Source organism: Chiloscyllium plagiosum, chromosome 4 (assembly GCF_004010195.1).
Source record: "Chiloscyllium plagiosum isolate BGI_BamShark_2017 chromosome 4, ASM401019v2, whole genome shotgun sequence".
Classification (NCBI taxonomy): Eukaryota; Metazoa; Chordata; class Chondrichthyes; order Orectolobiformes; family Hemiscylliidae; genus Chiloscyllium; species Chiloscyllium plagiosum.
The window spans coordinates 59996737-60009520 of NC_057713.1; the positions used below are offsets into that span (position 1 = coordinate 59996737).

Genomic DNA, 12784 nt, shown 5'->3' on the forward strand with positions numbered 1-12784 from the left:
CTGGAAAAGCGCAGCAGGTCAAGCAGCATCCAGGGAACAGGAGAATCGACATTTCGGGCATAAGCCCTTCTTCGGCATAAGCCCTGAAGAAGGGCTTATGCCCGAAACGTCGATTCTCCTGTTCTCTGGATGCTGCCTGACCTGCTGCGCTTTTCCAGCAACACATTTTCAGCTCTTAGTATTCAAAACAAATGGAAATTTGTCTTAATACATCCAGACAAGTATTCCTGCAGATTTTTCGCATATGTTAAAAATATCTTTCTGCCAGGATCGGCTTTCCAGGTAACTTTGCTAACTTGTGCCAGTGTACAGAGACAGAGGGTGGTAGTGGAGGGTCGTTTTTCAGACTGGAAACCTGTGACCAGTGGTGTCTCACACGGATTGGTGCTGAGTCTCTGCTTTTCATAATTCATATAAATGATTTGGTATGAATATAGGAGGTGTGATTAGTAAGTTTGCAGGTGACACCAATATTGGTGGTGTCATAGATAGTGAAGAAGGCTATCTAAGATTACAAAGAGATATTGATCAGATTTGCCAGGAGTGGCAGGTGGAGTTTAATTTAGGTAAATGTGAGGTGCTGTACTTTGGTAAGGCAAATCAGGGCAGGATTCTTACAGTTAATGGTAGGGCCCTGGGGAGTGTTGCCAAACAAAGGAGTGCAGATGCATTTTTCCTGCAACTCCACTTTCAAGGTGGACAGGATGATGAAGAAGGCATTTGGGTTATTGCTTTCATTGGTCAGCGCATTGAGTATAGGAATTGGGATGTCATGTTGTGGCTATACAGGACATTGGTTAAAAGACTTTTAGAATACTGCATTCAATTTGATCTTGCTGCTGTAGGAAAGATGTTGTTAAATTGAAAAGGTTCAGAAAAGATTTACAAGGATATTGCGGGGATTGGAAGTGTTGAGCTATAGGGCAAGGCTGAATAGGCTAGAGCATCAGAGGCTGAGGGGTGACCTTCATAGAAGGTTATAAAATCATGAGGGACATGAATAGTGTGAATAGTCAAGGTCCTTTTTTTACCAGGGTAGGAGTATCCAGACTTGGAGGGCATAGGTTTAAGGTGAGAGGGGAAAGATTTAAAAGGGACTGAGGGGAAACCTTTTCATGCAGAGGGTGGTGCATGTATGGAACAAGCTGCCAGAGGAAGTGGGAGAAGTGGGTATAATTACACCATTCAACAGGCATCTGGGTAGGTACATGAAAAGGAAAAGTTTAGAGGGATATGGGCCAAATGCTGGCTTATGGGACTAGATCAGTTTAGGATACCTGGTTGGCATGTACAAGTTGGACCGAAGTGTCTGTTTCTGTGCTGTGTAACTCTATAATCTAAGTTTCGCTTTGTAAAATACACAGTAAAGTGATTGTGAATGACAAGATTTGCAGGGAATCACACATACTGGACAATTTGAAATCTACTGCTTTAGAGAATAAATATATTATTTGATCAAACTACATTTAGTATTTCAAATATGCAGTATGTATGCAAAATTAATATGGCAGGAATGTTAAGTGCACAAAATAAAAATAGCCTAAATGCTTTTGTGTATTACATCTACAGTCTTCCACCCTGTTGAATGTTCCTACTGCCACAGTGAGAGCATGATGGGTTTTCGATATCGTTGCCAGCAGTGTCACAATTATCAGCTATGTCAGGACTGCTTCTGGAGAGGCCATGCAAGTGGTTCTCATAGCAACCAACACCAAATGAAAGAATACACATCGTGGGTAAGAAGAGCAAGAAACAATCACCCAATTCACAACCAATATGTTGTTTCCTTGAAAGGTCTACATTGTAATCTTATCATTCAGTTTACATTCTCTTTGGATTGGCAAGGCATGTAGTGTGGATAATATTGGTCTGTAATTGTGGTAAATATAGTGATGAAGCTGCCAGCACTCGCCATGATTATACTAAATGGACAGCAACTTTTCATATCTCTACTAGTGCAGTAAAAAATGGAAGTCCAGAAGCTATGTTTCTTTTGATTTGCTTCTCCACAGCCAGATGGGGCCCTCTGCAGCAGCTGCATTGTAATACATTAAATTGTTCTATTTTTCTATTTGCTGTCCCATTAAATAAACTAAAAAAAAAGTTGGGTCTGGTCTGTCCAAATGTAACTGATTTTTTTTTCCCCCATGGCATGTTAAATACTAATTACTATCAAGTGACATCTCTTGCACTGAAAGTTTACTTTTTCAAGTCTCAAATCTAATTCCTTCAGATTTAAAACACAACCTTTTTTAGTTTATTTAATAGACAGCTAATAGAATAGTAGAGCAATTTAATGTATTACGGTGCAGCTGTTGCAGGGAAGGGTCAACTATCTGTAGAGAAATAAGTCAAAAGAAATATGGCTTCTAGATTTCCATGTTTTACTGCACTAGCGGAAAAATGAGAAGTTGCTGTCCATTTCGAATAATCATGGTGAGTGCTGGCAGCTTCATGGTTATACCACAATTACAGAATCAGATTTAAAACAAGTCAAAAATTCAAATAAACTTATTTTACCTTCTCTTTTATCCCATGTTTATTTTCCCGTTTTCATTTTCTGCATATGATTACTCATTGAATTAACTATTCTTGCCTACATTTCCTGTTTTTTCCCGAATGAAAAAAATGGAAATGCTACCACAGAAGCCAGTTTACCAACCAGGAATATGCGGTGTGCTAAAACCCACTAGGTCTGTAGTTCCCTACATTCTCTCCATTGTGAAGTTACATTGTAAATGTGAAGTTACATTTATAACTTGCCAATCTGCAGGCAATTTTCCAATAAATAATTTTGATAGATGATTATCAATACATCCACTAATCTTTGTAGCCATCTCTTCCAGCACTCTATGGTGAATGTCATGATGTTTTGGGGTTTGTCAGTTTGCAGTCCCATTAATTTCTTCAACAGAGCATTTTTACTCAGACTAATTTTTTTTAGTTTGGAATTTAATTGTTTCATGTTGATATCTAATGTGAAGGCAGACACAGAATACTTAGTTTTCCAGTTCCCTATTTCCCCATCATTAGTTTTTCTCTCTCTGCCTGTAAAGGACTCGCCTTTGTTAATCTTTGACTTTTTACTTCTATAAGTTTTTACAATCCATTTTTGTTTCTTGCCAGTTTAGATTTATATTCTCTATTTTGTTACCTCCTTTGCTGAATTTTAAAGTTCTCCCAAGCCTTAGCTTCTTAACATCTTGTAGCAACCTCCTGGTTTGATCTAATACTATCCCTCGTCTTCCGCCTCGGAACACTTCAGCCCCAGGGCATCAATGTGGACTTCAACAGTTTACTCATTTTCCTTTCCCCTACCTCACCCCAGTTCCAAACTTCCAGCTCAGCACTGTCCCATTGACTTGTCCTACCTGCCTATCTTCTTTTCCACCTATCCACTCCACCCTCCTCCCTGACCTATCACTCATTTATCTCTCCACCCTTCAGGTACTCTGCCTGTATTCCTAATGAAGGGCTTTTGCCCGAAACATCGATTTTACTGCTCCTCGCTTGCTGCCTGAACTGCTGTGCTTTTCCAGCACCACTAATCCCTAATACTATCTCTAACTTTCCTTGTAAACCATAGCTGCCTTGCTTTTCTTGTTGGTTAGTTTTTCCTTAAAAGAATGCATGTTTATCTAAAAGCCAAGTATTAATTTTTAATAGCCATTGTCTGTGTATCATCAGAATTTTCAATGCACAACCACATTCCTCCTCATATCTTCATAATTGCCCTTGTTAAACTTAGGAACTGAACAGTTCTCTGCAAAATAATGGTAGCCAAATACCAAGGAGCTTTCAAAATGGTAATTGATAATACACTTTTTGTTAAATTATTGGCTAGATAAAAGTTCAAGAATGTCAGGGAGGGTAGGAGAAATGGAAGTAAGTGGACTGCACTATCACAGACTTAATGAGCGATTAGGCACAGTCTGAAATTTATACTGCTATCACTCTTGACTTGCCCGCTTAATTTGGTGCATTCTAATATTTTCCTCCCTTGTCTGCTCCACCCTGAATCCACACTGAAATAACAAAAAATCGTCAATGGATGGCTATTCACCTGTTGACATTATTGCTGGTTAGATTAAGCTTGTACCCATCTGATAACCACATTTTTAAGCAAAAGTAATTGGACAACAGTTGACAATGGACACTTAGGCTGACTAGTATTCCCAACACTCAAAAACACAAAACAAACAGTGCACCCTGAACTGCAACACTGCTGCAGATCAGTTGACTAATACACAGACTAAGATCAAACTTATATTTCTCTAGTTCAAATGGTTCAGTACCAATATTATGACATTTATGACTTCAATGAAGGACCCAAATGTATTGTCACCAAATTTGTTGAAAAAAAACAAAGATATATAGGAAAGCAAGTTGTGAGGAGGACACAAAGGGATAGATTTTCAAACTAGAGCAATGTAGTGAGGGTTTGAGATTACCCAGTTTGACAAGTTTGTATCAGGAGAAAGTTCCTGAACAGGCAGGACTTCTGTTTTGGAGATGGCAGGTATAACTGAATTTGGGCCTACTACCTGTGGAAATATTTTGGAGGAACTGCCAAGACGGGTTATCTACTGGCTCAGTGCTCTGGGACATTGTCCCAATTGTTCTATTTAATATTATGTCATCTTGTCCCCATCTCTTGCACTTCTTCTTCTTCTCATATGCTCCCCATGCCCCATCGATGGCAACCTATATCCTTCTACTCACTTGGTGGCCCCTCATGCAGTCTATGCCATTCCATCCATCCGCAATGACCCCTCATGCCAACCTATGCCCATCCACCAAATCTAAGTGGCTCCTCATCATCTCTGTGCAAACCTGTGGTGCAACTCAGTATACCTTCAGGATAGAACGAATGAATGCAATGATAGCAATAACAACTGTGAAAAAAAACATTAAAAATCATTCATTCATTTTTTGATAAACAATTTTACTACAGCCCTATGCAAGTGTCCGTCATCTAGACATTTAAGTATCGATGGAATAAACTTACAGGAACTTGACTTGTCTGTGTAAGTGTATGTTGTGCAATTGACAGAATTGAGCTAAGAGGAAACTCCCATTCAGCCATTCAAGCAATGTTTTCTTTTGACAACAACTATTTTAACAGAATGAAAGATGTCTGGACTCTCACCTAGTCTCATTATCCTTTCTTGGCCACTAATTACATCTTAATAATTTGAGTACAAAACTATTACACTTTTCTTTGTGTCTCATTTGAAGTAACCATTATCTGAATGAACAACAGAGTGGAATGAGCGTATGTAGAATCCATATGGAGAAAGAATATCGCCGACAAGGACTTAATGGACCGAAGGGTTGTTAATGTGCTGTAATAGTTTATCATTCTGTAAAATAAACCCTGGGGCTAATATGAAACGCTAAGGTTACAACGAATTAGAGATGTGACAATGTAGGGGAGTGGATCTAGGTGGGTTAATCTTCGGAGGATTGGTGTGGACTCGGGCTTAAGGGCCTGCTTCCATACTGTAGAGATTCTAATTCTAATTCTAATTCTAATTCTAATTATACTTGTAGTTAAGAATTAGAGGCATTTAAGTAAATGTCATGGCTGTTTGTCATAATTATTTTGCATAATGGATTAATTTTGAGGACTGAATCCTGGACCTCAGCAACTGTGTCCAGGCAGCAAACAGACTGTGGTAACAATAGCAAAACCCATTCTAAATGAATGTTATAATGTATTGTGTTTGATAGCAAATGCAGTTTAATAGACAATAGTGGTGATAATATGCCAAATAAAGCTTTACCAATTCTGGGCCTTTCCTATTAGTTGAAGATGATCACAAACAGTTATGGTGCTGTGAAGGAAAAGAAAGAAGGAGGATAAAATAAATACATGTTCAGTTGCACAGTTTAGTAGCTTTTGTTTTCAGAAATTGTGGTGCTGTTTTGATATCTTGATATTCTGCATATCTATGTTATCTTTACCATCATTATTCCCAGAAATCCCCTGCAAAGAAGCTAACCAATGCACTTAGCAAGTCTTTAAGTTGTGCTTCCAATCGAGAACCTTTGCACCCAGTGTATCCTGAACAGCCTGAAAAACCGCTAAATCTGGCACATATTGTGTAAGTATATGTTGACCTTTTCAGCTTTAAGAATTAATTTCCTAAGCTGTTTCTCAACAGCTTAATGAAAGACACTCTGTGGAGTGGATCTGTTTCTAAATGTATTTACAAGGAAAACTTAGCTAGTTACCAAATTTGGTAACAACATTGCATCTTTGTGTACTATCAGCTTTTTCTATCAACATTAGAAACCTGTACTGTAAATATCTGGTCAAGCGTTCTCCCCATCTTCTGAAGCTGCAAATGAATGGCCCAGGTTTTGCACTATTAATGAAATCGAAGCTATCAGCATTCTTACATAATACTCCACTGAAAGGGTTGGGAATATTTAGAGGCTGTACCTGTGTAGAATAATGTGGAAATACTGAACTTACTCCACGTGATTCGATGCTTCCCCAGGGGGTTGTTATGGAAGCACCTCCAAAGGGCAATTATTGAGAAACCTGAATTGATGAAAATGTTCCATTTTGAATCTCACTGTAAACCCTTGGCAACTGTCATCTTTTTGAATTAAATGTAACTGAGTTTATTACAGTGTACTAACTTCATTATTCTTTTGTGTTTATTCATGGGATTTAGGTAGTATTGATTAGATGATCATTTATTGCTTATCGTCAGTTGGCCTTGAGAAGATGGTGATGAGCAGCCTTCTTGAACTCCTGCAGTACTTGGGCAGAGCCATTAGAATAGATCATAGAATAGTACAGGCTCTTCAGTCCTTGATGTTGTGCTGACTTTTTATCCTACTTTAAGATCAAGTTAACTGACATACCTTTCATTTTACTATCATCCATGTGCCTATCCAAGAGTTACTTAAATATCCCTAATGTATCTGACTCTACTAGCACTGCTTGCAGTATATTCCATGTATCTATCACTCTGTCTAAGAAGTTTATCTCTGATATCTCCCCATAACCTTCCTCCAATCACCTTAAAATTATGCTCCCTCATGATAGCCATTTCTATCCTGGGAAAAACTCTCTGACTATCCACTCCATCTATGCCTCTCATCATCCTGTACACCTCTATCAAGTCACCTCTTATTCTTCTTCATTCCAATGCGAAAAGCCCTAGCTCCCTCGACTTTCCTTCATAAGACATGCCCTCCAATCCAGGCAGCATCCTGGTAAATCTTCTTTGCACCCTCTCTAAAGGTTCCACAACCTTCCTATAATGAGAACTGAACACAATACTCCAAATATGGTCTAACCAGGGCTTTGTAGAGCTGCAGATGTGTGTTGAGTCATGGCAGAAAATTTACACACAGCAAACCTTCACAATTGACAATGTGATGGTGACCAGGTATATCTTTTCAGTAAAGTTGATTATTATGAAAAACTCTGAACCTGAAAATTTAATTTGACAAGTGTGGAGTCTGATACCCTCAGAAAAGAAAAATAATGTTTTAGTTTTTTAAATGTGTATTTCCTGCTATGTCACCCATGAGGATTCTTTAGTCTTTTTGACAGAATAGTTTAATTGCTGCTTGTCCTGGTCACAAACTACACAGTTCCTCTGAAGAAGCCAGAAATTCTAAAAGATACCAGGAGAATAGAAATCCCTATGACAGATCTGTTAAAAACTTGGCAGTAACTGTGTGGGAAATGAGCATAAAAGGCATTCTTTACCACTCACAGCAAAATCCACACTAATCAAATCCAGAACAGGACATGTGGTTGAAATGAGAATAGAAAATGTAATGCTTCACTTAACTATTAAAGCTACTCTGCTATTCAAATCATTACTGTAACATTGGAAACTTGTTCTTGGTCCACTTCAGTACCTCTAAAAGAAAAGGAATTTGTTTGTGAACATATTGAATTTATAAATGAATGGCACGTTCTGCATTTAATTACTTGCACTTTCTTACAATGTCTTTGCCTTTGTTGCTGCACAGAAATGATTATGGGTAAGTATTGTTTTACATTTGTATTTAAGTATTTTCTAGAATAAATAAACCTGAGATATACAGTAATCAGTGGTAGTGTAGAGTGAACATGTAGCAAGCACTAATGAGACTAGACATAAAATAGTGGCCAGAAAACTTCCAAGGCAATGGTGGCCCGTACATGAATTGAAATGTCAGGGGTAATCCTACTTTGGCCATCTATGGGAACTATGTCTGGATTTCATGACTGTCAAGCAGCTAATGATCTGCCAATGGGGCTCTTTAGGGACTGAGATGCCTCTTTCAAAATCTGATGGCAAATTGAGGGCCAGTAACTCTTTAGTCCCAGCAATAATGATCAAAGCAGCGGCCACTGCTGGGATTGCATTCAATCCAGAGAAACAACATGGATACTACCCTCATAGGATGAATATAGTTCTGAATATTTTCCTAATCAACCTGTTCAGTGATGTTATGGAGTGTATGGGACTTGAATCTGGTCCTCCTGGCTCAGAAGTATGAGCATTATCATTGCAGCAAAAGAGCTGTGCAATATGTGCTGTTCTACTCACTGGGGACTGTCAGGGATGTTGTAACAAGTGGATTGAGAGTAGTTAGTGAAGGAATTGCTGTCTTCTTGGACCACAGAGTGCCCAGCCAGGAGGGTCTGCCCCTGAACATACATGGAAGCCTCCAGGGTTTAACAGGCAACCTACTCATATGATAGAGAATCCCCTTACTTTTGTTAAAATGCCAGCATTTATTGGTAGAGGCCTTCATTCGGCATCTCAAGGGCCTCATCTGGCTGTTGGACTTGAGTGCCTTCTACTTCATTCCCCAACATTGGCAAATATTATGGGGGCAGAAATGCAACAAGCACCTTGCAACCATTTCACCTCTACTTAACTTTTCAGTCTCCTCTGTATCACAGATCATTCCTCAAGGACCCATAAAATCCTGGCCAATGTAACTTTTTGGTTGGCTATCAAATCCTTCACAGTTATTATGCTTGCAGTCAGTTATGGAGTCCATAATTTATTATACAAAAAGAAAATACTGTACACTTCAAATCTATTTTAGATTTTACTGTCTTCATTGTTCTTTACTATAGTTACAATTTTTTGTATCTTTCTTAGACAAAATGTGTAATTTGTTTTGATACCCAACCTGGAAAATCATTGAACCAAACTTCATTGGATTTTTGCTTCAGATAGTTTAAAGATAGCAGCATTTTTAATTATTGTATAATCATGATTATTCAGAATGTAAAATATTCTGCATTCCAATTTTGGGAAATTTGTAATTTCCTATTTGTTTGAATTTCCTCATTTGAATTGAAGTGTATAATGGAAAACGTGCAGTTGGATTTGCCAACAAGGGAACAGATTTAATGTTTTAAAACTTAAAATTTTTATGTTATCTTGATAAAAGTTTGAAGTATTTACTCCCTTCCCAAAAATTAAGGGGGTATGAGGTCAGCTTCCTAAGTATTAATTCCACCCAATCATAAAATTGTATAATGTTGAAGCACAGATAGAGCCATTTTAGCCATTGTGCCTTTGGTCATCCTTTGATAAAGCTATCCAATTAATTTTACTCCCATGCTGTTTCCCCACAGTCCTATAATTTTATAAAAGTATCTTTAGAATCATGGAATTCCAACAGTGCAGAAGCAGGCCATTTGGTTCATCGAGTCAACACTGACCCTCTGAACAGCATCCTACCTAGACCCACTCCCTACCCTGTCCCCATGACTAATCCACCTAACTTAAACGTCCCTGGACACTGGGCAATTTAGCATAGCCAGTCCATCTAACCTGCATATCGTTGGACTATGGGAGGAAGCAGGAGCACCCAGAGGAAGCCCCGCAGACATGGGGAGAATGTGCAAATTCTACACAGACAGTCATCTGAGCTGGAATTGCATCTGGATCTGGAATGTTATTATGGATACTGCTTTCACCATCCTTTTAGCAATCACATTCCACATCTTATGAACTCATTGTTGCCAGTCACTTCAAATCTGTCACTTTAGTTTCAATATGTTTTCCTTGTTTATGTTATAAACATATTAATGATTTTGAACACCTTTGCCAATTCTCCACGATGTTTTTTGCTCTAAGTTGACCAACCCCAACTACTTCAGTCTTGGCACATAACTGAAGTTCCTCTGGTAAATCTCTTCTGCATTCTTTCCAAGGAAGGTCCTGACGTTCCTCTTAAAATCAGATGTCCAAAATTGAACACAACATGTTTCAGTATTTAAACAGTGATTCGTAAAGCTTAATATAGCTTTCAGATTTATTCTTCTTGCTTTTGCTCTGGATTCCATGTGTTTTTTTATGGCCTGCTTTCACCATGTTCTGCCACTTTCAAAGACTTGTATAATTTCTGTCGGCCCCCATGCTCTTTAAAATTTTTACTTTGTTCATATTAACTTCCTTCATTCTTTCTTCCAAAATGTATCATTTCACACTTTTATTAAATTACATTTTCTATATTTGCTCATTTTACTAGTCTGCTCATGCTCTCCTGAAGTTTATTACTGTCTTCATCGTTCTTTACTGGACTTGCAAGCTTTTGTAGCATATTTTGAAACATTATAATACATCCAAGTTCAAGTCATTGATATAATATCAAAAAGAGCAGTAGTCCTTAAACCAATTCACAGAAGATGCTGCTTCACACTCAAGTTTGAGAAATGGTCATTCACTATTACTTAATGCTTTTTATTCCTTAGCTGGTTTTTTTAACCATATTTCCAAGTCAGAATGATGAGTGACTTGGAGGGGATCTTGCACGTGTTAATATTCCCCTGTATCTGCTGCCCCTTGTTCTTCCAGATGGTAATAGTTGTAGGTTTGGAAGTTGCTGTCGAAGGATCTTTGGTGAATTTCTACAGTGAATCAAAAGATGTGGAATGCAGTGATCCTTCCAATCAGCCTTTACTTACAACTTGCAATCAAATGAGCAACTTTGTAAATCCAGCACATATATTTTTCTGTGAATGAGCAAACAAATTGAGAAGAAAGATCAACTAATAGTTGCCATGAATCCCAAACTAGAGCAGTGCTCCAATTTCCACTATGGTCTCACTTCCTTGAAATTCTTACTGCAGAAGATTAGGAATACCTCGATGTGCAAATGACCGTGTTCTATTTTGGGTTGACTTCTCTTGCAGCTAAAGTAGAAATGAGAAACTTCAAGTACTTGAAGTAACTTTTCTTGGTGATCTTGTAACTTCTCAACTGCAAAATTGTGATGACTGCTTCTACAAGCCTTTAATTCCAGTAACTGTATGTATATTGATTGACTGTTAACAGGTAATCTCCCTATCCTGCATCACTTTCCATTACTTACATCAATCAAGTGATGTTAACCATACACTAGTTCTAAACATAGTTTTATTATGGGTCCAACTATTCTCACATTGCTCGAGTTTTGACTCCAATACCTGATCTGTAATCTTGGCTATTGAATTACTTGTGTTTATGAAATTTAGGTCCATTCTCTGCCTGGCCACTAGATGGAATCTTTCATTATGAAAAATAGTTATAGTTTTGTGATGTTCATATTTTCTATGATCTTTCCATAGAGTGATGTGAGCATTATTAAATTATAGTTGCTGATGTTGCATATGTTAAATCTGATCAGGAAGGGAAAAATCACACAAATAGGGAAGGGAGAGAAATAATAATAGGAAAGGATGGAAAAATGGTTGTATTAAGAATGTGGAATACCCACGCCTCTGTACATGACAGAGTTTCATCAGGTCTCATAAGCTACAGATTCTGTTGTAAATTATCATAGATGTTAGTGTATAATCCCCCATGAGAATAAATGTCCAAAACTATGGTGGCAGTAATCTGAGACTGCATGATAGCAGTTCTTGGCTTGCTTCACAACAAACTGTGATTTAATTACTTCGATCTCAGCTCCCCCGGCAACATTCAGCAGTTGGATGGCTTCTGACTGTTCTTCATGGGATGCTGTGAAATTGACCATCAGATGTAGCATGATGATTGAGTCTACAGGTGTCAGCATGAAGTTGGTCACCAACTCTAGGCTAGAAATGTTGTTTTCTATCCATGTTTAGTAGGAGCCAGATTTTTCCTTGCTCTTTAACAGTGATACAAGGTTCTTTGGTAGATCTTCCAATGTCCTGTACAGTTCAATGTGCTTACCCATCTGCCATTTACTACAGTTAGTTCTATCACCTGAGTCTACTATTTCCCACTGCTCTGACTGCAGACCACTCGTACCAAGTAACTCACTGGGTGCATAACCAGCCTCTAAACTGCCCCTTTAGTGTCTGCATTATATATTTTCTATTGGTTTGCCTATCCCTAATTTTCCATGAACTAAGAAACTTTGTAGGCCATTTAAGGAGCCATTTAACAGTTAACCACATTGCTGTGGGTCTAGAATCACATCTCGGCCAGACCAAGTAGGGATGACAGATTTTCTTTCCGAAAGGATATTAGTTAAACAGTTTTTTTTTTAGTCTCAATAAATGATAGTTCCTTACCTGCACTAATGGTTGCAAATGTCAAATCAAATGATGGGTTTCTTATTTACTCCTCAGTCTCTTCTCCCTCTTGGCTTTCATCTGCCAGCACCACTGTCTGACCAAGCTGCAGATGATATATCTGCTAAAGTCAAAATGACCCTCTCATGATAGTTGGCATTTAGTCTGACTATCTTCAGAGGCATAAAAATTCCATACCAGTATTAGTTGTTCCTTTTTACTGTTATGCTCCAAATAAAATAGTCACAATCAAAAGAGAAT

General features: G+C 38.1%; 1 protein-coding gene across 1 annotated transcript in view; it reads left to right on the top strand.

Moving 5' to 3' along the window:
- Positions 1 to 12784, top strand: part of dtna (dystrobrevin, alpha) — a 198586-nt gene that overhangs the window by 110158 nt on the left and 75644 nt on the right. Inside the window, exons 8-9 of the mRNA XM_043689334.1 lie at positions 1570 to 1736; positions 5983 to 6107. Coding sequence (XP_043545269.1) covers positions 1570 to 1736; positions 5983 to 6107 — 292 coding nt within the window. The remainder of the gene's footprint in view (positions 1 to 1569; positions 1737 to 5982; positions 6108 to 12784) is intronic.